Genomic DNA, 27458 nt, shown 5'->3' with positions numbered 1-27458 from the left:
ACTACCTTCTGTCTCTATTGCATATTCTTTTTCCCTCCCCACAAGCAACCCTTTAAAAACATAAAAACAATTATTAGCTCCTGGACTGTACAGAAACAGGCTGCAGACTAACTTTAGCCCTTGGGCTGTAGTTTGCTGACTGTCCCAGTGAGTGCCTTGTCACTCCTTAGATGTGCTCATTAGATAGCTGTTGAATTCAAAATCAAAGGTTCCCAGAGACAAGCTTAGAATCAGTGCCACTGATTAAAAGGTGCATGTGAGTTGTTCTTGTATGCAGCACAGTGACGGCTATTCTTTCAACATTTCATGTGTATAATTTAAGTTTTTTGAGATTCCTAAATGATGGTGATTAGAGAGTCTAGAGTAGTTGGAAAAGCAAAAATACATGAAATTCCCATTTGTATTGAAGCCAACTTAAATTTAAGACCCAAAAAAAAGAGCTTTGAAAAGTTAACAGTGCTTATTAATCTTCCCAGCAACTTTAAGAGGTAGGTTATTATTTACATTGCAAAGAAATTTAGTCTTAGAAGTTAAACAATGTTCAGAGTCACACAAGTGGTGTGTGGAGACAAGGAGACACCAATGCAGGTCCTGTTTGAATGTGAAGCCTCAACTAATCATGAATGTAATTTTTTTAAAGTGCTATTGACTTGAAACAAATTGTTTGGATAAACTATTAGCTCTCCCAGATTTATCTAATCAAAAATTACACAGATTTTAGTGGAAGTTGTGGTTAACCACTCAGATCTCCATTCCAGACTGAGGCATTCATTCCCCAGCAGCTTGGAGTGTTGGCTGCCATACAGCTCAAAGCTGAGCCCCTGGGACTTCCCTGGTGGCGCAGTGGTTAAGAATCCACCTGCCAATGCAGGGGACACGGGTTCAAGCCCTGGTCCGGGAAGATGCCACATGCCACGGAGCAACTAAGCCCATGTGCCACAACCTCTGAGCCTGCACTCTAGAGGCCACGAGCCACAACTACTGAAGCCCATGTGCCTAGAGCCCATGCTCCACAACAAGAGAAACCACGGCAGTGAGAAGCCCGCACACTGCAATGAAGAGTAGCCCCTGCTTACCGCAACTAGAGAAAGCTCGTGCACAGCAACAAAGACCCAATGCAGCCAAAAATAAATAAATATTAAAAAAAACCAAAACTGAGCCCCTCCCCAGGAACAGCCCTGCGCTAAAGAGAGCCACCTTGTTCAAGGTCATGCCCCCTCCCAGGGGCACCCTTTACCCAGTCACTTGCTACATGGTGAGTGTTTAAGGCCCAGCCCCCTTGTCTCCAAGTGGGATGAATCAGAAGAGCCATCTCAGCTCCAGAGCTCCCCATGGGATCATCTGATGCCTTTATTGGGACTATACCACTCAGTTCAACTCTTACCTATCTCCTAAGAGCACTTTCCAGTATACCTCCTCCATGCAAACCTCCATTGCAGAATCTCTTCCTAGGGAACCTAACCTAAATTAGCACAGGCTTTTTCTGTCCTTGCTCAAGTCACTGACAAAAATGAGTCAAGATAAGCACAGGGCAGTATATGACGGATATGCTGGAGTCAGGGTTCTTAGGTTGTCCATGAACTTCCTGAATTATATGCTTATGTGCATTAAATATGTGCTTACATGCATTTTTATGGGGAAGAGACAGTAGCTATAATTGCCTTTCAAAGGGATCCACAATCCAAACAATCCACTGCAAACAACAGGCTGATACTGATCCATTGTAAACATCAAGTTTGTCTCTGGAGTAATGATTTAAACAGATGTAAATCCATCCAACAACCTTACACAGCCTCCATGTTTTTCTATCACATTAAAAAAAAATACAATGAGAGATGATGTCAAACACCTTGCTGAAATGTCTGCTACAGTGCTCCCCTGATAACAGCTATCTAATTCAGCTGAGTGTTACATTGATTTTGTTAAGGCAGCTAGATGCTTTGCCATGTCCTTGAATTCCGTTTTGACCACATTTTCTAAACATTTCCAGAAGAAAAGTAATTCTCTTTGATGAAGAAGACAGAAATAAAATAGGACTTGAGTAATTCTCTGTCTGCCATCAGTTAACGATCGAACATGGGCCCCCTCTGAGTCTACCACTTTATCCCTGTTTCTCTGGCTCAAAAAATAATCTAGACATACTTTTTAAAATTAGTGAAGCCCATTGTTTCTTTATTCTGGCTCCAAACAATCTTACGATCTTTGTTATCATTGGCTTTGCCCCAAGCCTCAGATCATTTTAGACCTTACACTACCTCTAGCTCTCACCGCTAATGTAACTCTTCCCAGGTTGTGCCTTGTCTTGAACACACACCCTTCCTTCCTTCTCCTTCCATGTTTTGTACATGTTTTTTTTAAACACAGAATCTTGTCATCAGTACAACACCTTCTTAAAACTTGATTATTACCTACTTGATGAACTGTGGAGCCACCAGAACCCTGAGCATCTGAAGATCGGGTCACAGGAAGTGGAGGTACAAGATCCGTTTTTGAACTGCAGAGAGTCAGTTTTAGAATTAATGACTGAGGCAGTACCTAGAATCACAATCCAGCAATACCAAGTACATGAATTTCCATGACTACAGTACTTTTACAAATGGATGCATAGTTATTTCATTAACACATTCATTTAACATATAGTACCTATCATGTCAAGCTGAGATATGGCCACTTTCCTCGAAAGAGAAACTAAATAACACAAAGAAACAAACTACTGTAATATATAACATTTGCTGTGGTAAAAGAAGACAAAATGCCATCAGTTCCAAAAGAAACTCTTATGCCAACTTCTCTCAAATACGGATGCATTTATTATTCAAAATAGAACAGCTCATGCATTTTCTCTTTCTTCTGAAAGCTTCAGTGCATAGCCTGGAAGGGCCATAATTCAGCCTAAGTATAGTCTAGGTCTGTGCTATCTAGTACGGCAGCCACTAGCCACACATGGCTGCTTAAGTTTAAATTAATGAAAATTAATAATATTAGATTTTTAGTTTCTAGGTCACACTAGCCACATTTCAAACACCCCATAGCCACAGACATAGAATACTTCCATCACTACAGAAAGTTCTATTGTACTGTGCTGTTCTGGAGCCGTGAGGGTGATGATGTACTCACACTTGCCTACTTACTTCACTTCTGAGAGAACGGATCGCTCTCCATCTGAACACTGGGACCTGCGATACTGGCGGTAACTTCGAGGTGAATGAGAATGCCGGATGCGGACTGGGTCACCTTGAGTCCTAAACAAGACACCAAAAACCGTGGAGACAAACACAGCAGAAGTCAGAACAGGATAATTTGGAGGTTTTCCTTAATATTGAAACTGCAAAGCAATAATAACTTTGAGAGTTTTAAAAAGAACTTGATTCCTCTAAGCTTGGAAAGCCTAAGTGGCTTCAATCTCACAAGTTAACAAAAGAAAACTGCCTCCATCATACATGAAAATAAAACTTTATAGTACAGTTGACCCTTGATCAATACTGGGTTAGGGATACCAACCCTGAGCGAAGTCAAAAATCCCCATATAGTCTGCCCTCCATGACTGAATCCCTCCATGGATTCAGCCAGCCAGGATCCTTATTTAGTGTAAAAAATCCCAGTATAAGTGGACCACCTACAAACAGGCAGTTAATAAGAGAGAGAGTGATTGCAGTACGGAATGAATAATTAGCTTTAATACCCTCTTTTCTACTTCTTCCTCTATAGTTATTTTTAATTTTAGTTAAAATGTAAAGACAAAGCACTGAATGGAACACCACTGAAGAGTAAGAATGGATTACTCATTTACAAATATTAATAAAACTTTTTAAAAAAGATTTTCAAAGACATACTCTATTTTAGTGTATGGAATCTCTTTTAATTGTTCTTCTGACAGTCCAGATGGATCCACAAGTTCCTTTCTAGAAGGGAATGAGCATAAGAATTAACGTTTTGATACTGGTATAAATACTAACACCTTTCGCAATTGGCAGGTGAGTTTCCCCCTTTCTAATCTTGTTGCAAAACACGGTGTTAATAAAACTAATAGAGTATAAGCCAGGAACGAAGATTTTAAAACTAGGATGTATTTCAGGAAGAAAATGGGAGGAAAACCTTTTCTAGAGCTCTTCTACCTTCTTCCAGCTTTTCTGTATCCAGAATGTAGATGACTCTGCAGCCACCTCCATTTCCCTACAAAAGATCTGCTTCTCTCCCCTGTAGCAGGTGTCTTTTTTTCTTACAAATTTCTTTTCCTTGATATTTATTTATACAATATTGGCCTGTCTGAGGTTCATTTACAGGCGAGGCTAACTGGCCTCAGGAGAGGAGATGTCAGGGCTGCCTGCAGAGGTCTGCTGGTGTGGTAAGGCACCACCACTGAGTGCCAGGCTCCACAGAATGACGGCAGTGAAGGCCACCTGACGGGCTTCAGCCCGAGGCTGCCTCTTGGTGTCAGTGGTCTTCCTTGTAAATGCCTTCAAACCACATGGGTTTTAAAAACAGTACTCACTGAATATGCTTCCATAACTCTTCTTTTGCTTGAATATCGGGACTTCTCCTATAAATAGTAAAAACAACACTCATCTCTGCAAACATGCTTCATCTAACAATCTAATCTCTAACTTTAGAAGAGCTACAACATTAACAGTTTCCAGACTGTGAAGTTCTTATTTGCCCGCTGACACCAGACAAGGAAAGACTGGACAGGGAGGGCTAATGTGGGATGGTTAGTACAAAGATACCAGACAATTTATCTGCTAGCCCACTAAAAAAAAAAAATCACATAAAAATCAGCCATAACCAGGGCTTCATTTAATGAAAGAGCTTAGAACTACAGGGGCAAATCTACACACCCTCCAGTGGTGGTTTTACAATGAAGAATGATTTGAGGCTTCTGTTTCTGGTCCTGCTAATTACTTCTAAGAAAAGGCAAAAGAATTCATCCTGATTCTATTAATATGAACGAGTCCCAACGTGATCTGTGATTACCTAGTGGAAGCAGCCCCGCAAGGGCAAAGAAAATGGTGGGACAGCCAGATTGGCAGACTGTGCGCCACTGACCCACTGTCCTTTCTTGTTGCGTCTGACGTTGCATTTCCGGGCCACGGCGTGGGCCCACAAAGCTGGAACCTATCTGTGGCCTGTGCTGCCACCCCCCACATGCCCTTCTCCATCCTATATACAGAGCCCACAGATCTCTTCTGCTCCAAGAACTACTTGAATAGAAACCGTACCACTACTTTTAATTTCCTAGAATGAGAAATTCAAAGCCAGCATTCAGGTGTTCACACTCCCCATAATAGCAATGAGAACTGGAAATCTATGATCACAGCAACTGTTGCCACAGAATGATTTTTTTTTCCTAGTGAGAAAATAAGCTTTCATCAGTCCTTTCAAGAGAACCAAGGTCTAATAAAGGCCCCAAGAAAAGACCCAAACCCTAACAATTAAAATGCCTGGAGCTAAACAAAGCCACTGATATTCTGTCCTGTGGAATTTTACATTCATAATCTGTATCAGCATTTCTGGGCTCAATATTACTTTCAGCGTATGATATTATCATTGCTTTCGTTTTTCTCAGTTAATAAGGGCATTACTGAAGCATTCTGGTAGGGCTTTCTGAGATCACAGAATACAATAAGTTACTTTCTAGCAATTGAATTGACTAAGTGGTTTTTCCTTTGTGGAGAAAAAAAAAATCTGTAAAGACCTTTTAATCAACTCAAAAGGAGTCAAACACAGAAGATAAGGGGAAGGAGGACTTCCCTGGTGGCGCAGTGGTTAAGAATCCACCTGCCAATGCAGGGGACACGGGTTCGAGCCCCAGTCCGGGAAGATCCCACATGCTGCAGAGCAACTAAGCCCGTGCGCCACAACTACTAAGCCTGTGCTCTAGAGCCCGCGAGCCACAACCACTGAAGCCCGCGCGCCACAACTACTGAAGCCTGTGCACCAAGAGTCCGTGCTCCGCAACGAGAAGCCACTGCAATGAGAAGCCCGCGCACCACAACAAAGTGTAACCCCCACTCACTGCAACCAGAGAAAGCCACGCGCAGCAACGAAGACCCAACACAGCCAAATATAAATTAATTAATTAAAAAAAAATTTTTTTTTAAAGAAGGTAAGGGGGAGGAGATGAAGCCTTGGTCTCAGATATATAAAAAATGGTATTGTTAAAGGTAGAGTTCGTTATAAAGAATAAAATTGTATGCTTAAAAAACTTAAATGCTTCTTTGGAAGGATTTCCTATATGGGATCTGCCTTTCCTACATTTGGCTGGTCTGATTCACTAGACAATAGACAATACATTCAATGATACTTCCAGAGAAGGTGCTAATATTAAAAGCACTAAGCTATTATTCTGTTCCCAGAGAGAGATGGTTCCATTGTAATTATACATCCGCATCTGATTCTTACAGGAAGTCACCCAATAATCCATAGTATTATATAATATCTAGGTTAGGAAGCTACTCTGCTGGGAATCATTCTTATTTCAGGAAGGTGCAGTAGTGAGGCTATCTTCAAGTTAGAGCAGGGTGTCTCAACCTCAGCACTGCTGACATTTTGGGTCAGATAATTCTTAGTTGCCGAGGGCTGTCCTGTGCACTGTAGGATGATTAGTAGCACCCACAGCCTTGACCCCTAGATGTAGTAACATCTTCCCAGTGGGACGACCAAAAATGATGCTGGACATTGCCAAATGTCCCCTGGGGGGGAAAACTGCCCCAGATTTGAAACCACTGGTCAAAGGTATGATGAGGCAGTAAAACAGCTAAGGTTTCATGAAGGAACAAAGGGGCCAAGTTATTGTAAAGATCCAGTATGTGGCTACTGAATAGTGTTGGAGAGAATGACACTGAGGCAGGAACTAAATCTTAAAAGAATGAAGGAATAATCTGATGGCATGAGACTCAAAGCTAAGTGCTTTGAGGGAGGAGGGGAGGAGAATGAGAAAAAGCAATGAGGGGCAAGGAGGACACGCCCCCCAAGGCCACCACACCAGGCCTAGTGGTGGTGAAAGATGATGAATATGAGCAACATACAAAAAACTGATAACAATAGATATTTCTGAGTGTTGGAATTGCAAGTAATTTTTTATTTTCTTATTTATACTTCCCTATCGTGTCTGACTTTTTTTTTTTTTTTTTTTTTTGCGGTATGCGGGCCTCTCACTGCTGTGGCCTCTCCCGTTGCGGAGCACAGGCTCCGGACGTGCAGGCCCAGCAGCCATGGCTCACGGGCCCAGCCACTCCGCGGCATGTGGGATCCTCCCGGACCCGTGTCCCCTGCATCGGCAGGCGGACTCTCAACCACTGCACCACCAGGGAAGCCCTGATGTTCTTCTTTTAGCCAAGAGAATTTCTTACGTTAATTATCAGAAAAGAAAAAAAAAAGGTATTTTCGTGTTTTAAAAAGCTACTATGGGGGGGGAGGGATAAATTAAGAGTTTGAGATTAACATATACATACTACTATATGTAAAAAAGATAAACAACAAGGACCTACTGTACAGCACAGGAAACTATATTCAACATCTTGTAATAACCTATAAGGGAAAAGAATCTGAAAAAGCATATGTACAACTGAATCACTTTCTGTACACCTGAAACTAACACAACATTGTAAATCAACTATACGTCAATTTTTTTAAAAAAGTTATTAATGCTGCAATTCCACAAGAAATGCCTTTCATTCCCATCTCAGAAAAATTAGCAGAAATGTTACCTTTAAAGAAGATCAGTCCTTCTAGCCATAAATATTGGTCTTAAAAAATTCAGGAATTTAGTCTATATGTTTAAATTCTACAGCAACATAATAGTCATATATTTAACCAAACTGAGTTCTGAAATGCCAGCAGTTTCAAACAGCTTTAAGACAAGGAAAAGTCCCAAGGCTATAAAAAAAAAAAAAAAAACGCTAATCTCCAACTGCTAGACTACCTGTGATTTAATAAATGTAAACACAGGCTACATGCTAATGAGAACTATATCATTTTTATGCTGACAACTGCACAAATTTCATCAGTAATTTAGGATGATTTCATTAGGTGCAGCTCAACATCATTTTGTGGATTCAGGAAGCTGTGGAATTTTAACAGCCATTTTTCTTAATTAAAAGGCTTAATTATGTAGGTGTTTTACTTGAACTCTCCAAATAAATTCCTAAGGAAATAAAACCATGAGTTGTCCATAGGTACAATGTATATATAAAATATACATGCAGTCCAGTATTAGTCCAATATCTTTCAAAAGTATCCCTCATACACACCTTATACCAATAACTCAAATTAATATTCACCTTTCAGAGAAATTTCTTTGATGAGACATCATTTAGAAATAATTTTTCTTCTTCCTTATAGTCTTCTTCTGCATCCTCCAAATACTCTAATTATATTACCTAGAAAATATTACACTATAATATATGGCATATATTATATAGTGTATATATAATATATGGCATATATTATATAGTGTATATATAATATATGCCATATATTATATAGTACAGCATATAACATATGCTATATATTATAGTATAGTAGATAATATACTACATTTTGTGTATTATACTGAAAATAAAATAATAAGTATGACAGCATTTGACTTATTATTTTTGTGATCTTATACTGACCACTGCCATAGAAGGAAATTTAGAGCTGAAAATGTGTTACTAAGAAAACTAAGTTTACAAAACATCTTTATTTAAAGAATTCAAAGCACTTAACATATATCTCAGAATAGATATGATTAGATGTCTTAATCTTCCCCTCCTTCCCTCTCCCCCTCTCAGAATTAAAGAAAGATTAGAAAGCCAATTAGATTAGAAAGTCACAGAGCACAGAAACCTAGCTGCTGAATATCGCTCAGGAGTCACTTCCAGGGACTTCACGCTAAATCTTTATCTAAGGCCCAGACTTCTGTTCTGTGTTTAACTGGGAACATCCTTCTACCCTGACCACCTCATTTTCCACAGTAGCATTTTTCAATAGAAGTAGTAAGATATTATTACCACCAGGGGGAGCCTGAGCCTTCATGCACAGCTTGAACCTATGAGAACTTAACTGTTTCAGCTTTGATGCCTCCTCCAAATATCCCAGTGAGTAAAAATTCATCCATGTAGAAAAGAAGTTTCATCTAAGTTTCCTAATGATAAGAAAACGTTAATGGCAATGCAACTGAAAAATAAACTAGATAAAACCGTACTTCTCACATTTTTCTAGATAATATCGAATCATATTTCAGTTTAATGTGTTTTAGGAGAGAAGATTTTGTATTTTATACTACTGTGTGTCTCTGGCATTTAATAATAAACACAAGTTTCTAGTTTATCACTGGAGATTTAAAAAACAATGAGTGAATCATGTATGAATGATGTATCATAACATTCATCCTCAGTGGATACCTCTACATGGGCAATTTACAGACACTGTAGTAGGAATTCAAGAATATGGAAGTAACTGAGATATGTGGTTTACTATATATCTGAAATGCTACATATACTCATAAATATATCTGAAGAACAATTTTAATTACTTTCTTCAGATGGTGCTCTAACCATGTTTTAACTTAAAAAAAAAAAAAAAACCTGTAGTGATTCCTAAATTCTCAAATTCTAATTTTCATGTGAGTTGGGCCCCACCCGACTCTCTTCACTTCTCAGCTATTCCTCATTTCAAGGGAAAAAAAATCAAGTACCTTGTTTATACAGATAAACTGAGACCTGGAGAACTTACTAATTACAGTAACTGCAATTAAGTATTTACGCTGTCACTTGACGTATGTGATCTGACTTAATAATGTTCAGCAAAATCTCATGAGGATGGTATCATTTGTGTTGTAGACACGACACTAGAAGTTTGTGGAGATTAGGTAATAAGCTAACACTAGGAGACGCAGAAGGCAGACAGAGGTCTGGTCTGACGATAGCACCCAGCAGATATTTTCTTAATTGTCAACAAACCTCGGGTTTTTAATGTCATAGCTCAAATAAAAGGCAGAGCCCAGTTTGTCCTAAATAAAGTAATCCATCATCTTGTAGAATTTGAACACTTTTATCCAGTTGCCTACCTGACATTTCCATTTGATCACCCACTTGGTTTTTCAAACCTAATGGAACAGAAATCTTGTCACTTCCCACACATCCCCAGACCACCTCACTCCATCTCATGGATGGAGTGGGTAAAAAGGCATGTCTATCCACTTAATCCATCAATTCAAAATTCATCCACAGTATCTCTCACACTATGAACCTGTTGGCTCTCCTTCCAAAATGTGTGTTCATCCACTTCTCTTCAATTCCACCACCACCTTGCACCTGGACCACCAAAATATTTTTAAATTGCTCTTCCTGCTTCCTTGTCTTTCTCAATCTGCTTTTTACTCAGCAGCCAGAGCAACTTCTGAATGAACTACTCTTAAAACAGATTTTTTTGTTAACTGCACTTTGGCCATATCAGCTATATAGTTAAGCAATCAAGTTCAGTTACAACGTCATCCCACAAACATTTACTAAGTCTTTTCATGGTTTGCTTTAAAACTAAATTCCAGAAAGGTACACATCAAACTCTTAATGGTGTTCTCTCATACAACTGCATTGTTCTGAAATAACCCTCTGTCTGATCTGATATTTTTATCATGAAGGTAAGATTTAAAAGAAAGTTTAAATAAGATTTTAAATTCAAAGTATCATTAGGCTCTTTTCTGATTTCAGTTGATCCGATAGAAGCAATATGCAATTCAAAGATATTACTCTACCTCAAAAGAATATTCTTTTTTGTTTGTTTGTTTGTTGTGCAGTACGCGGGCCTCTCGCTGCTATGGCCACTCCCGTTGTGGAGCACAGGCTCCAGACGCGCAGGCCCAGCGGCCATGGCTCACGGGCCCAGCCGCTCCGCAGCATGTGGGATCTTCCCAGACCGGGGCACGAACCCGTGTCCCCTGCATCGGCAGGCGGACTCTCAACCACTGCGCCACCAGGGAAGCCCCAAAAGAATATTCTTGAACTTCCACTTCTGGTCCAATGGAGTAACTGGTATCAGACAAACCCTCCCTTCCCATCCTCAAAAACTATAAAACAAAATATACAAAGCAGCTGTTTGTCAGACATTGGGCAACAGATACCATAAGCCTGTGATCTTTGAGAGAAGGGAAACACAAGGTTAACCCCCCCCGCCCCCCCCCCACCAACTTGCTCAAGTTTTCTGCCTGGAGGCACTTTCCCAATGTGGTACAAGGAGGTGAAACTCAAGAAGCAACAGATTCACAGGGCTGAGGAGGTAGAAATCAAAATTTGAGGCTAAAATTTACAGTGCAGGATAAAAGAAAAAAGTGGGACTCGAGAAGTCTGCATGGGGTTTTCCTTAAGAGGTTGGCTGAGAACATTAACTACATTTAATCTATACATAAGCTGGGTGGCACTCTGAGGCCTAACAAAAAACAGCCACTGCAAGGCTGAGAGCTGTGTGAAATGGTAGCAGACAAGGCTCTGTTGCAGTCACAGTGGAGAAGCCACATGCTGAGCACTCTGTGCATTCAACTAAGACTCCAGAAAGGCCAGGCCTTAAGAATAAGGACCAAGACTAAAGTAAAGAACATACCCTAGGCTAAGGACAAAATCTAGAAAGTCCCATCCTATCAAAGCATGAAAAATAAGATCAAGAGGATCCAACAGTAATTCAGTTGCCTTCCAGAACAAAATTTGATACTCTTTAAAGGAAGACAACATAATCCAGACCTCCTACAACATATCCTCTAAAATTTCCAGCATGCAATAAAAAATTATTATACATGCAGAGAGGCAGAAAAATATAGTCATAATCTAGGAAAGAAAAAAAAATGTAAGTAGTCAATAGAAATAGATTTTGAAAGACCCAGATATGGGAATTTACCAAGGGCTTTAAAACATCTTTTTTTGTGGGGGGAGTGGGGGCACTGTGAGGCTTGTGGGATTTTAGTTCCCTGACCAGGGATCAAACCCAGGCCCTCGGCAGTGAGAGCTCAGAGTCCTAACCACTGGACTGCCAGGGAATCCCCCCTAAAACATCTTGTATAAATATATACAAGAACTTAAAGGAAAATAGGAACATAATCAGTGAATAGATGGGAAATCTCAGCAGAGAAATGGAAAGTATAAAAATAACAAAACTGAAATTCTAAAACAGGGAAGTACAAAGTTCACTGAATGAGTTTAATAGCAGACTGGACTATGAGGGTAGGAGGAAGGGTTGATGAAGTTGAAAACAGGTTAATAGAAATTACCATGATTGAAAAAAGGGAGAAAAATTTGAAACATGAACAGAACCTCAGTTGCTTATGGGACAATATCAAATGGTCTAACATACATACAACTGGATACCCAAAAGGAAAAAGAGAATGAGTCAGAAAAAAGAATTAGAAAAATAATGGCCAAAAATTTCCCCAATTTGGTGAAAAATACCAAATTACAGAAGAAGATGATAGATACAGTTGACCCTTGAACAACACGGGTTCGAACTGCTCGGCTCCACTTATACACGGATTTTTTTCAATAGTAAATACTACAGTACCTATACAGTCCAAAGGTGGTTGAATCCATGGATGTGGAATTGTGGATAAAGGGGAACTACGTATACCAAGGGCCAACTATAAGTTATACATGAATTTTCGAGGGCATGGGAGGGCTGGTGCCCCTAACCCCTGTGTTGTTCAAGGTTCAACTGTATAAAGAAAACCACACTTAGCCACACCATAATCAAAGAGCTACAAAGCTAATGATAAAGAAAAAAAGTCATAAAAGTAGCTAGTGAAAAAAAGAAAAATTCCATACAGTGTTTACAGAATGAAGGCTAACTTACCACAAATGACAGAGATCAGAAGACAACAGACAATCTCTTTAAGGTGTGAAAGGAAAAACCATCAACCCCAAATTTGATAGATAGTGAAAGTATCTGTCACAAATAAGAGTAGAATAAAAACATTTTCATATAAAATAAAACAGACAATTTATCAACTACAGACCTGTATTACAAAAAATGCTAAAGGAAGGAAAATGGAACGTTGGATCTAGAGAAAGGAACAGAACAGACAGGTAACAGTAAATTGGGTAACTATTCATTTTCTATTGCCACTGTAACAAACTGCCATAAATTTAGTGGCTTAAAACAATACAAATGTATTATCTTACAATTCTGTAGGTCAGATCTGACACTGGTCTCCCTGGACTAAAATCAAGATGTTGACAGGGCTGCACTCCTTCCAGGGGGCTTTAGGAGAACATCCATTTCCTTGCCTCTTCCAGCTTTCAGAGGCTGCCCACATTCTTGGTTGATGACCCCTTCCTTCCTCCATCTTCAAATCCAGCAACAGCAGGTTAAGCTGTTCTCAAATTGAATTACTCTGACTTCCTCTTCTGTCCCTTTTTCCACTTTTAAGAACCCTTGTTGTTACTTGGGTCCACTTGGATAATTCAGGATAATCTCCTTGGCAGAAGGTCAACTGATTAACAAACTTAATTCCATCTGCAACCTTAATTCCCCTTCACCATCTAACATAAAATATTCACAAGTTATGGAGATCAAGACATCGACATATCTAGGGGACATTTTCTGCCTACCACATTAACTATAAAATTTTGTTCCTCTTTTCCTGATTTCTTTTAAAAACAATGTACTGTTGAAGCAAAGATGGTAACATTGAAATGTGGGGCTACTAACATGCAAAAATCAAATATAGGACAATAGCACAAGAACAAAGAGGGGATGATTGGAACTATATTTTTCTAAGATTTCTAAGTTTTAATAAAATTTTATATTAATCCTAAACAGACTGTGATAAATTAGGAACCATACTGTAAGTCATAAAGAAACCACTAAATAAAATAATAATAAAAAGTAGTATAGGTAAGATGTCAATATAAAAAGTAAAATAGAATACCAAAAAATATTCAGTTAACGCAAAATACAATAGAAAAGGAGGAACAAACTAACAAAAAATAGATTCAGTAAACAGGAAGAAAGAGTAAGATGGCAGACTTAAACCCCAAAATATTAATAATTACATGACCCATAAGTATCCTAAACATTCAATTTAAAAGTTAGAGATGGTCAGACTAGATTAAAAAAAAAAAAAAAAAGATCAGGGCTTCCCTGGTGGCACAGTAGTTGAGAGTCCACCTGCCGATGCAGGGCACACGGGTTCGTGCCCCGGTCCGGGAAGATCCCACATGCCGCGGAGCAGCTGGGCCCGTAAGCCATGGCTGCTGAGCCTGCGTGTCCGGAGCCTGTGCTCCACAACGGGAGAGGCCACAACAGTGAGAGGCCCGCGTACCGTTAAAAAAAAAAAAAAAAAAAAAAAAGATCAAATACTGCTGTCTACAAGAGATCAAGAGATGAGCTTAAAGTAAAGCATTAAAACATATATACCATGCATCTTCCAAAATGTAAATAAATAAGGAAACACAAGCTTTAAATGATACATTAAAACATATATACCATGCAAAAAGTGAGCATGAAAAAGGTGTAACGGTTATATAAATACATACACACACACACACACACACACACACACACACGAGTATGTGGGTATAATGGACATAGAGAAAAGAGTATTATTATAAAGAGGATATTTCATAATGATAAAAAGAAAGAGAACAAGCCAAGGATGTCTGCTTTCTTAACACTTCGACTCAACATTGTAATTCAACACTATTCTGGAAAATCTAGCCGGTACATTTAGGAAAGAAATAGAAGTAAAAGGCAAAAGATTAGTAATAAAGGAAAGCTGTCTCCGTTCACAGACAAAATGATTGCAAAGGTAGAAAATCCTAAGAAAAAAAATTTTTTAAAGGCTTCCAAGGCTAAAAAGTCAATTTAACAAGGTTACAGGATGGCAAGATAAAATATCAATATTAAAAAAATAATTTGTTTCTATATACTAACAAACAATTTGAAAATAATATTTTACAAAATGTAGTTCAATACCATTGAAAATATTAAATATTTAGGATTAAATTTAACAAAATAAATGCAATAACTATACTGGAAACCTAGAAGCATTGCTGAAAGAAGTTAAAGACTTAAATACATGGATGAGTAGGACACTAATTTTCTCAAAATTGATCAATAGATACTCAACATAATGCTAATCTAAAGTCTACAGGATTTTTTCTTTTTTGTGTGCAAAAACTAACAAGCTGATTAAAAAATTTACATAGAACTGCAAAGGATCTAAAATAGCTAAAACAACCTTGACAAAAAGGACAAAGTTGGACAATTTACACTGCATGATTCAAATCTTACTGTAAAGCTACAGTAACTGAGACAACATGGTGGCTTAAGACTAGGCAACAGATCAATGAAACAAAATTGGCCCATATCTAAGCAGTCTATTGATTTTCAACAAAGGCTCTAAGGCATTTCAATGAAGACAGTCTTTTCAACAAATGGTACTGGAAAAACACCTGGGAAAAAAAAAACTTCTCAACATCTACCTCTACCTCATACAATGAACAATTAACTCTAAATGGATCACAGATCTAAATATAAAAGCAAAGTCTACATAGTTGCTACAGGAAGATATAAGAATATCTTTGTGATATTCTTTGGGGTAGGCAAATATTCCCCAAAAAAGCCTTAACTATAAATGAAAAAAAAAGATATACTGGTCTTCATCAAAATTTAATGTCTGCTCACCAAAAGACAATGTTAAGAACATGAAAAAGCAAACCACAGCCGAGAATTCTTTTTCAGATATGTATATTCACAATACACATATCTGAAAAAGAACTTATATCCAGAACATATAAAAAGCCCTACAAATAAATAATAGAAAACAACAATTAAAAATGGGCAAAACTTGGACACTTTTCAAATGAACATATATGGATAACCAATAAGCACAGGAAAATGTGGTTAACTCTGTCAGTCATCAGCAGGGTACTACTACTTCAAGCCAACTAGACGAGCTAAAATTAACAAGACAGACAAAACCAAATATTGGCAAGCATAGAGCAGAACTGAATCTCATACATTGCTAGTGGGAGTATAAAATGATACAGCCTCTCTGGAAATCATTTGAGTAGCTTCTTATAAAATTAAATGTGGTTAGACATATCCTCTAACCGAGCAATTCCACTCAGGTATTTACCCCAAGGCAAAAGATAACATACTCCACAGGTACACTTGTGTGGAGTATCTTGAGCTTTTTCACAACACAGCAAAAACTGCAAACAATCCAAACATCCATCAAGAGGAGAATGGATAAACAAACTGTGGTATAATCATACAATGGACTAAGCCACATTTTAAGAGAGCATATATTGTATAATTACATTTATGTGACATTCAGTAAGAGAAAAAATCTAATCTATGGTGATAGAAATCAGAACAGTGGCTGCCTATGGGGGATGGGGACTGAACAGAAGGAGTAGGAGGGAACTTTTTAAATTCTGTATCTTGATTGGCATGATGGATACACTATGTATACACTTGTCAAAATTTATAGACTTCTACCCATAAGGTGAGAGCAATTTCACTAGATGTAAATTTCACCTCAAATTACCTCAATTGTGAAAAAGTTTATTCCATAAGGTGTTAAATGAATCTCAGATCACTCAATTAAAAATGATTAAATCTATAGTCCCATCTACAATATTTGCCCCATAATGTAACTGAATTATAGTAACTGTAATACTCAACAACTTTGGATTATTCTCTTTATCAGTTTTATCTATAAATGATTATTCACTATTTACTATTGTCCCCAGAAATGTATTTCAGCTTCTTCAAAGTTTATATATAGGATTTTTCCTAATTTCATTTTACTTTTCCCTTTATTTAATAAATGAAATTTATTATTGGCATTTAGTTGAATTTAGAGTGCTTTAGAAATAATCAGAAAAACTGAATGCTGTTTTTAAGATTTAATACCAAGTTACCAAAACTTGTGTATAATAAGTCTCTCATAGAAAAAGATTCCACATGGAAGCGTAAAAGCATAGTTGCAAAAGATATGCCCAGGACCACGCTGGGATCGTATCTTGGGGTTCTGTGCCTTTTGGTTAAACTGTCCACAATTACGGCTTGATTCTTCCTGTTCTAAACCTCTCTTTTTTTAATGGAATTAGGGAGAGGTGGTATGCAAGACAAAGGAAACTTTTATTAACTTCTGCTTTAAATTGAACAGTTTAATTAGTCCAGACAAAAACAAATGGAGTAAAGAATAAATCTATAGGGTGTACAGTGCTTAGTGACTACCTGCAAATTTTCTATTAGAGAAGAAACAGACATCATTCGTTATGATGTACCACTGATAAAAACACACACACATTATGGGTTAACTTCTCATTTGAAAGCAAGTCCCTAAGACTGAGCAGAGTCCCCTAGGGTTATGGGGTGTTCCCTCTGGAGCCTGCTCCTGTCCTCTGTTAAACTGAACTGGCACCCTTCTGCCCAGCTCCCTCGGAGCTCCCCACCTACCTCTAGAGACTGCCTCCCATCCACTCCCAGGCATCCTCCCACCGCCCTGCTGAGACACCATCCCTCCTTCCACAAGTAGGCAACACCAGACATCTAACCACCCAGGATCATAAAGGGATAGGTAGTTAGGTACAGCTCACTTTAAAAAGGTATGCTTTGGGGCCGCTCTCGCCTTTTGAGTTGGACCACATTCTGTCTATGGAAGGTGTATCTCCCAGGGCCTCTCACCTTCTAAGGTGGCCCACACTCTGACTATGGAGTGTGAATCTCCCTAACCAAAGCTGCTTTCCCACTTAGTTCTCAGGGCAGAGCCCCCTTGCCTGACCGCTTGTGCATACTGTATTAGTAAATCTACTTCTTGCACATCAAAAAAAAAAAAAAAAAAAAGGTATGCTTTGGGACAAGAGGTGGGTGTGGACAGTCTAAATCTGGATGGTGCAAGCATTTTTGTTTAAGTATAAACTTTATCAGTGCAAAAGAAAATTAATTTGGGGAACTGGCAACCTCATCATCATGGGGTTATTATGCTCACACATGGCACTGCCTAGCAACAGAAGGAGCAGGCCAATCTCAACACGGGTGTAATGAATCACTCACTGACTACTGCTCACAAATGGTGATTTGATGGGAAGTTATTCACATCTGGTTTAATCTGGCACAAGACTTAAGAGGATTCTGCAGACTCAAATTGAGATAAGCAGCAGGTATTTCACCAACTGCCAGGCTCCAGAACAAAGGAGACTATTCCTACTTATTCAGTTGAATATATACCTTTGTTTAAAAACAAAACAAGACATGATTTTGAGATCCTTGTTTTTTATGACATTTTGCTTTGGCCGTGCTCCAACTTCTACTGCTTCAGATACAGTTGATGAGCATAACAAATGTAAGCAGGTATCTATGACAAATAGACAGTGGGATAATCATGGTTGAACTAAATCACTTTAGAAGACCTCAGAGAGACAGCCCAATGTGCCCTAGACACTGCATGCTAGCAAAAGCTCGGAGTTTTTGAATCAAGGCATAAAGAGAGAGCACATACGAGCGAGATCTGTGTCTGGATCGTCTGTTGTTGGGGTCCGCCTGGTTTTTTTCCTTTTGTCTCCTTAGTACAGCTTCCCACTGAGGCGCCGAATCAACCATATCATTCTCCTGCCGTATTCTGAAAGAAAGACCATTCATCTAAAATTAACATCCACATATGTGGTGCTTTATCAGTTCATCCTAAACATGTTTTTAAAAGTTATTTCGCAATATTACCATAATCACTCAAAGCTAGGAATGTATTAACCTTATCAATATATCCTTAAGTAGATAAGTATATAATATTTATATATAAATACATAAACATATATTGGTTATTTTCAGACTTCATCCCCGGCTTAAAATTTCCTAGTAAAAAGACGTGTGTCAAAAACAAAACTCATTTAAAACATATTTAGGGGCTCCCCTGGTGGCACAGTGGTTAAGAATCTGCCTGCCAATGCAGGGGACACGGGTTCGAGCCCTGGTCCGGGAAGATCCCACATGCCACGGAGCAACTAAACCCGTGTGCCACAGCTACCGAGCCTGCGCTCTAGAGCCCGCGAGCCACAACTACTGAGCGCACGTGCCGCAACTACTGAAGCCCGCGCGCCTAGAGCCTGTGCTCCGCAACAAGAGAAGCCATCATAATGAGAAGCCCGCACACAGCAATGAAGAGTAGCCCCCACTCGCCACAACTAGAGAAAGCCCACGCGCAGCAATGAAGACCCAAGGCAGCCAAAAATAAATAAATAAATTTAAAAATCAAACATATTTAGGTTTCGACTAAAGAAACAGTGGTGTGTGCTACACAATCTTAAATCATGAATCATTTTATACAAATATACTAAGTAAAACAGCAATGAATAGTTTTCCTTTGAAATGCTCTTAAAAATTCACAAATTGTCCAAGTTTTCATGCACAATAAGTGCCAGATACAATTTCCATTTTTTTAAGACAAGAAGCTACAAATAAAAAAAGTTAAATGTGGTGCATAATGCCTCAGCAACCGAGTAGGCACAGAACATTCTGGTTATGCTGCTCGCATGTTTAAGAGGGAATGAGGGCTGGGCACTCAGCACTCAGCGTGGCCAGGGGCCCTGCAGGGAATGTAAAATGAGGGAAAGGGAAACTGCGGGGAGGGGGTACTGGGGGGCACAGGCACTTGCCATGTAAGAGCACGGGACAATGTTACTTAATCCTCTCAGTTTTTAAAAGATAATCCACAAATCTGGATTTTTTAAAAACAAACTCTTCTATTTTTTAAGTAATGGTAACCAATTACGAATGCGAAATACTGTATTGACCTGGCAAAACCCATCCATGGACCACACAGCCTGCAGAAGTTTCGGACTTTTGATGCATCAAGTCTTTCTAAAAAGAAGGGTGAGGTGTTACAGGGGAGAGAGGGAACCAAGTACTTAATTAAAGCAAGTGCTTAATTAATGTGTAAATAATGTCTGGAATGCACTGCAGTGATGCTGTGAAGCCATGAGTATTTCTTGCAAAAATCAAACACCTGTTATTTGAATCTTTGACTTTGAATTTATGTACGTTCTTGAGGAAGCTGCTCCAGGGTGTTTCTTTCACACTGCTGCTCCCGGGGCGTGGGAGAGCAGCATGGAATTGCACGGTAATCATCCCAGTACTGTGACTGCATGAGCATAACTGCTTCGAAACAGAAATGAAAAGAATAGACAAGTCTGGAGTCATTTCTCTCACTGAACAGATGTCTTTCCGCTGCCCTGTTACAGCACTTAGTACAGACTGTGGGGTGGATTCCGCTGCCCTGTTACAGCACTTAGTACAGACTGTGGGGTGGATATCTGGATCTGCTTATAATGCAAACCAGTAGAAGAGTGACATATATTCATCTCACTTATACTTAAACAGAGACAATGGAAAGCAAATTCCAGTTTAAAAAAAAAAGTAGCTTATGGGCTTCCTTGGTGGCACAGTCATTGGGGGTCCGCCTGCCGATGTGGGGGACGCGGGTTCGTGCCCCGTTCCGGGAGGATCCCGCATGCCGTGGAGCGGCTGGTCCCGTGAGCCATGGTCGTTGAGCCTGCGCTCCGCAACAGGAGAGGCCACAACAGTGAGAGGGCTGCGTACCGCATTAAAAAAAAAAAAAAAAAAGTAGCTTATGAGGAAGAAGCTATTTAAATCTCTCTAGATTAAAGAGGAATTGTGTTAAGTAAAAAATTATCTGTAACACATTTCAAGTCTTTGAACTGTATATATTTCCTCACTAAAGCTTTCATTCCTAATAGGCTATTATTTGAATATTAACAGGATACAGTCATGGTATTTTTCACAGATTCAAGAACATAGTTCCCTCTTCTAATGACATGTGCAGAGGAAATGAAAACTGAACATATGAATCTGAATATTAGAAACAGCTGAAGAAAAGTATGAGAAGGTGTACGACGAGGTCATAATTAATCACTCTTTGAAGCAAACACTCTCACTTGAAAATTCCATGTGCGCATACACACACACGTGTATGTATATGTATTTTCATAGCCAGAACCTACACCTCTGAGCCATTCCATGTATCACGTGACAGCCAGGGAGTGACCCACCAGACCTGCGGGGCGGGGGGGAACTGTCCTGGACTCTCCCCGGACTGAGGGATCCAAAAGCTAGGAAGAGACAGTGGGAAGGCGTCAGGCTGGCGAGGAGCTGTCTTCCCTCCCACAGGAACCCACACCTTGCATTGCCCGGGGTAGACATAACACCAGGTCCTGGCAACTCCTAAGCCTGGAGTCTTTTAGACTACAGCTTCCGTTCTGAGCTAAATCGCTGCACAGCTCGTGGACAGGACAAAATTCCACTAATTTTTTTTTTTTTAAATCGGTAAATCAGCATCCTTAAATATTTTTGAGAGGTCAAGCCTGCCAGCAAGGGTGAAATCTGACTGAGGCAAACATACGTTTCCTAGAGAAACATTCCTTAGACAGTTCAAAGGAAGCACAAGCAGTATATGCTCATTCTTCTATTGTGGAATTTAGCTGGCTACTTTCATACTGAGGCTTTATTCTGATAACAAAAATTAAAACTCCTGAGACAAGAGCACACATATTTCTTGTACCTTACTAGTAACAAGAGCTAAATCAGAAAGAATTTCAGACGACGGCATGCACCTTTAACTTTTATTTTCCTAATCAAAAAGTCGAAAGTGAGGGCAGTGAAACCATGTCAGTTAATATCCTTGGGACCCACATGTTCCAAAGACAGTTGCCCTCTACTGGGGATACTCTTTCATAAATATTCTAACAAGGTACATTAAAAATGTAAGGCTCATTGGAGAGTCACAACAGAAGCACATTCTCCTGAGTAACGGGTGGTGTGGCTGCCTTAGTCTGTAATGAAGTTTGAAATTACACCCTTACAAAAGGCCTCTGGTTAATGGTACCTCATTACAAGAATGAAAGTGTCATTTCTTCCATCCCTGAACTGCTCCAGAAAATACAGATGCTACATGGAAAGGAAAAATCCTAGCCCTAAAGGCAAGGATATTGTAACACTGAGTCCTTATGAGGCAGGAGTTAACTATTTTGTTTATGCATGAGTAACTAAAGAAATCTTTAAATGTAAAAGACATATCCTATCATGATTCTACCTTGTAAGTCTCATTTCTCCTTAGGTGTAGCACACACAAAGTGTTGGATTTTGCTCCTTTCCTGCTACATTTTAATTTTAATGTGGGGATTTACATTATGAAGAATAAAAACACTGTAAGCATTATATCAATATAGTACCTTTTAAAAAGTCAAAACGTCTTATATGACAGTCAGTCATGAAAGTCTTAAGTGGGGAAAGGAGTCCGTTGAAATTTTCACTGGGGATGTAATCATTTTCAAATGTTATATTTAAAGCTGAACCTCAAAAAATGCTGTTTCTTTCCTGTATCCATTAAGGCAATAACTCTACGTGCATCACATTTTGTCTATTTCCTCATGTACAACCAAGGAGAGTTAGCAACTAGGCTAAGAAGCCTTACCGTAAGGTTTTTGCTTTTTAATCAAGGTATGAGGGAGAGCGTCACTCTAGAATAGAGCATTCTCCAGTAACATTTCAGAATAAGAGAATTCTGATACATTTCCTCCATGTCTCACCAAACTTCAACACCCTAATTTTTCAGGCTATCCGTGCAATTTAGATTTTCACTGCATTTGTCACTTAAAGTTTGCAAAAGGTTTGGAAGACAAAACGTCATATAATCGTTTGATAACAATAATGAAGATAATGACTGTTCCTAGTCTCTTCTTTCCTATCTTCCCAATTACAGTTCTGCCTCTTCTGCAAAATTCTTCACAGTACCAAATGAATTCCTATACAAATCCCTGCGGGTTTTACTTCATCCTCTAGCTTTATCCAGGCAGTTTTGTTCTTAATAGGACCTTCCTTTATACCAGTTCTTAATTCATTTCTCATTCACTGAGATAAAGACCATGTGTAATACTGAACTTGAGAAATCTTACAGAGCAAGTGTATAATGACGCTTCCATTTCTCATTTACTGAGATAAAGACCATGTGTAATACTGAACTTGAGAAATCTTACAGAGCAAGTGTATAATGACGCTTCCAGGCGATAAGAGCAATACCCATCGCTCCTGAGTTCAGCCTCGTTCCAGCTCTGTCATTATCTGACTCAGAGACCCTGGGCAAAACGCTTAACCTTCTTTGGTAGGTTTGTTTCTTCATCTACTGAATTACTGTAAAGATCCTTTCCAGCTTTAAAATTATGGTTCCCTATTCGTGCTTTAATTTATAAGCCATTCAGACACGGTAAAAAAAAAAAAACAAAACTCTCCACTCTTCAGCAATAGCACAACTTCCCAGACAATTGCTTCATACAACCACTCCATCGCTAATATTAAATCTGCAGTTCCCAGCTGACTGTGGACTTGTGTTTCTCATCCACTGCTCTCATTTTTGGATCACATGCTATAAACCAGTCTTCTTTTTTTTTTCAGTAGTTTTTCTTCCCTTGGGAAATTTATGTTGGTTCCAGGCATCTGTCGACATACTCCCTGAAGACCAGCAAGCAAAAAATTCATTTGCTTTTCCCACCTTCCCCCACCATCAATAAATTATTCTTATTTGCTCTTAAAGGTGATTCTATCTCTTCCACTTACTCCTTATACTCTCCCAGCTAAAATGGGCTGCGTTTGGTGCCATCTCCCTCCCCAAACTCTCCTGCTTTCGTGATCCTTCAACCTGCTCTGCTTTTAGTCATCTGACAGCATTCCTCATTTGCTGCAGCTCCGCACTTCCACAGTCATCTCTGTCAACTTGGATTATACTCTGGAATCCCTAAATAATCCACATCAAATGTCTAAATCTTAATACAACTTATTAAAGTGGAAATCAGAACCCTGTGCCATCTGTACCATGGTGAACATCATTTCCATTGGCTCTGCACGAACTGCTCTCTCCCTACCCGCAATTTTTACCTGGTTTGCAGCCAGCCCCAACACTTCAATCAGGGACAGGGACCGGGCAGGAGGGAATGCTTACAAGGAAACAGTTACCTATCTTCAGGCCATGTGGAAGAAACGTCCCTTGGTTTAAGTTTGCCATCATCAAAACCACATTTTTTCCCTGGGGCAGAGGGACAGGAATGCTTTGCTTTGTGTTACCACTCTAACAACAACAAAACCCTGCCAAAGCCGTGATCTAGATCTCCCCGGCTCAAGTGTATTGTCCCTGTTAGCTGCAGTGCCACAGAGGATGGTTTCTTTCTTTTTTTCAGAAAAATAATATAAAAGACCTGTGGAACACATTTAAAATACTTCAAACCATCTTAATCCATTATTCAGATACAGATTCTAAAAGACGTCTAAAAAGCAGGAGGAAACTCTAACAACGTTTGTGGAAGAACAAATTCATGTTAGAAATACTGACTTCTTTATTGTGAAAGGGAGCTGGGCCCCACTTTGCAGATCCAACAGGACTTCAGATAACACTGAGCAGCGCTGAACATTCTCATCAATCGAATAGTACCTGCCCATGCAGGGCCCTTTGTGCTTTTCAAAGTGCATCCACTATCTCAGATCTTTATAAACCCCGTGAAGTAGGCGGGGCAGGTATTGTCCCACTTTGCATGTGTGAAAATTAAAACTCAGAGGGTAAAGGAACCAGCTCCTAGGCACAAAGATCTTCAAAGCATCTTCAAAATTCGTAACGCACCCGTCCCTCGTTCTTTGTTCTGAGCTTTATTTCACCCACACGCGCACACACGTGTGCACACACATCACCTCGGGTACGTAACTCATGTGATTATGATGCAAACATCCCAGAATGAAATTTGGGAAAGGCCCAAATGGTCCCCTGTTGCCAATTTATTCTAGTCCAGCATTTACCCCCAGCTTCTATCATTTCTCTTACCCTTTTAATCCTCACCAGGCTCCAGAGTTACTTCCACTTTTATGCTTATGCAAAAAACACCAGACTAGTTCTCTGCCTCACTGCCCACCTCCTCCAAATCTCCCACTTCAAATCCTAAAAGCCTAGCAACACATCAAAGCTAATGACTGAGTAATCCACAGATCCTCCCCGGTGAATGCCCAAAGGAGTGCTGATTTTCATCAACAGCACAAAGGATACTTTGCAGACCGGTTTCTTTGAACGTGAAGGATATTTTATTAAGCTCAAGGTATTTTCAGGGAAAGCTGGTTTATGAAAGGCTTCACTCTGATAGGTCTACCTCTTAGGTCCTCCTTCAACATACACTGTGGGCAAGTCCTGAGCATGGCCCAGGGGCTCAAACCCATAAAGACCAGCTGACTGACCCTTCTGATCTTAGGTACAAGATTCAAAATTCTAACGAGTAAAACATAATGCAATCTAATATTCACGTTAACTTCATGCTGCTTTGTACTTGGTAGGTTTCTAATTTGATGAATTTAATTCAACCGATTTTTTCCCAAATCGGTATAACAAAGAGTAATCTGAAAAGAAATTTGCAGCCTTTTAGTTTTCAATCCTACCAGTGAATTGAATCCTACCAATTCCACTTCCCAATATCAATCTATCTCTCACTATTTAGATCATAATCACCACTTCATAACTTTTTGGAGGTCAGACACCCCCTTAAGAATCTGATTAAATCTACAGACTATCGCCAGAAAATTGTATACTTAGAAACACAAAGAATGTTACATACAATTTCTTGGCGTTATGAGACCCCTAAAACCTACCCATCAATCAGAGGGTAAGAATACCTGGTCTGAAAATACAAATGTGTAAAGTCAGGGTAGATGGGGAAATGGAAGACAAGGTTAAAAGAAAAGTGGAAAAGGTTGGAAAGAGGGTGTAGGAGAGGTGGGGACAGCCAAAGGAAGAGGCAGTGCCTCCAAAATTAGATAGTAAACTGTCCGGCTCCCTCCACCAAAGTGCTATCACCTCTCAGATTTCATTTGGTCTTTGCAGTAACTCATTCAAGAAAGCAGATCAGGTAGTATGCACTCCATTTTAGGGATGAGAAAGCTAAGTTTAAATTTGTTAAATGAGCTGCCCAAGGTCAAACAGCAGAACATGGCAGAACCAAAACCCTGACCCACACCCTTGGGGGTTTTTTGACACATCACTGGCTCCTAAACAGAGACAGAAGTCAGAGAAGACAGGAAAGAAAGAGTGAGAAAGAAGCTAAGAAAAGAAAAAAAAGGGACCTGGGTGAGGAAAAATAATGTGATATAGTAAAAAGGGAGGCAAGAGAAGAGAAATGAAGATGAGGGTGTACGTAGAGACACTGAGGGGAAAATAAGGACTTTCTGTCATCTGAGATGTTATCACAAGAAACTGTGCTCCAACTTCCAGGTATTATACAAAGGGAGGAAAAATCTATTTTCTCAAATCTTAAAATCTAGAGAACTGTAGGTACCCATGCACATTATGAAAACAGTAAGGAAGCAACAACTGAAGTGAAAGGGGATTAAGAAAGACATAAACAATTCCCCAAAGGAGGCTCGAAGCCTCTGGTATTGTCGGAAACTTCTGTGGAATGAAACCCTGCAGTTACTGCACAGCCCTCACCATCTGGCCTCATTAGCTCTAGACCCAAAACTGACAGAGGGGGTGCTTATCTACAGTTATATTTTTCTAAAACTGAATCTAAACAACAATCCTTGTTTCTGATACTAGCCTTCCAGAGTCGATGGGGATTATGATTTTTTTTTCATGGTTGTTAAAAGCCACAACTACTGCTTTGGATAAAGTTGATCTGTGAACATTGTCTTGTTAACTTGTGTTTCTCCGAACACAAAATCTGAGATATTGAAATTGTCATCCATGGGAACAGCAAGGCAGCTTAAAATCCAATGGGTAGACACAGTGAAAAAACAGTATTTACACAGAATTATCTCCAACCTAACAGGAGAGACCTTCCTTATGTTAAACAAACAAACAAAAACAAAAACAAAAAAAACGGCAAGAAAGAGTAGCATAGGAAAGAGCATCCCAAAGACCACACACAGTCTCCAGAAAGTCTCTCTGGAACTCTGTCCAGAGTTCCACTGGACACTTCATGGGCTTCAAAACAGTGCCTGAAAAGCAAATGCGCACAGTCTTTGTTCCTCTGCCTCAGGCTACAGTTCCCCTGGGGAGACAGGAAAGTGGGGTGTGTCGGGTGCAGGCTCTGGTTTCCAAAGTGAGGAAGCATCCAGGTCTGCATTTAGAGACCTTTTGCTGGCAGGAAGTAGAACATCAACATGTTCAAGATTCACTTTGCCCCATTCTAGGGTTACCAGAGTCCTTTAATAAAAGTACAAAAGACGCCGGTGAGAGCTTGGCTGGGTCACGTTCCCGCCCAAAATAAGGAAGGACAACTGAGGTTGAAGAGATTCATTCTCTCCCCCAAAGTAGAAAGTCAGACATCATTTGACAACCCTTCATTACAGACACAAGACATACTGTGTCTGTAATGGGACCATCAGCAGGGCCGCAGTATAAATACTCAGACCCTTGTACCCCGAGGTGGAATGACTGGGTTCTGGCA

At 39.5% G+C, this 27458-nt stretch overlaps 1 protein-coding gene and 1 long non-coding RNA gene across 8 annotated transcripts in view; one reads left to right on the top strand and one right to left on the bottom strand.

Moving 5' to 3' along the window:
- EPB41L4A (erythrocyte membrane protein band 4.1 like 4A) overlaps nucleotides 1-27458 on the bottom strand; it is a 258199-nt gene that overhangs the window by 2420 nt on the left and 228321 nt on the right. For 4 of the 7 annotated variants that reach the window (XM_067731448.1, XM_067731445.1, XM_067731449.1 and 1 more), the window contains 5 exons: nucleotides 18476-18595; nucleotides 4493-4540; nucleotides 3834-3902; nucleotides 3132-3242; nucleotides 2413-2494 (listed from right to left, as the gene is read on the bottom strand). In XM_067731448.1, the coding sequence (XP_067587549.1) occupies nucleotides 2413-2494; nucleotides 3132-3242; nucleotides 3834-3902; nucleotides 4493-4540; nucleotides 18476-18595 (430 nt within the window). Of the gene's footprint in view, nucleotides 1-2408; nucleotides 2495-3131; nucleotides 3243-3833; nucleotides 3903-4492; nucleotides 4541-18475; nucleotides 18596-18645; nucleotides 20561-27458 lie in introns of those variants that run through there. The other 3 variants (XM_067731446.1, XM_067731447.1, XM_067731450.1) reach the window with 2 other exon arrangements.
- LOC137221567 (uncharacterized) overlaps nucleotides 1-27458 on the top strand; it is a 33555-nt gene that overhangs the window by 1694 nt on the left and 4403 nt on the right. The window lies entirely within an intron of this gene.

Source organism: Pseudorca crassidens, chromosome 3 (assembly GCF_039906515.1).
Source record: "Pseudorca crassidens isolate mPseCra1 chromosome 3, mPseCra1.hap1, whole genome shotgun sequence".
NCBI classification, from domain to species: Eukaryota; Metazoa; Chordata; class Mammalia; order Artiodactyla; family Delphinidae; genus Pseudorca; species Pseudorca crassidens.
This window is presented reverse-complemented; position numbering and strand designations above follow the sequence as displayed.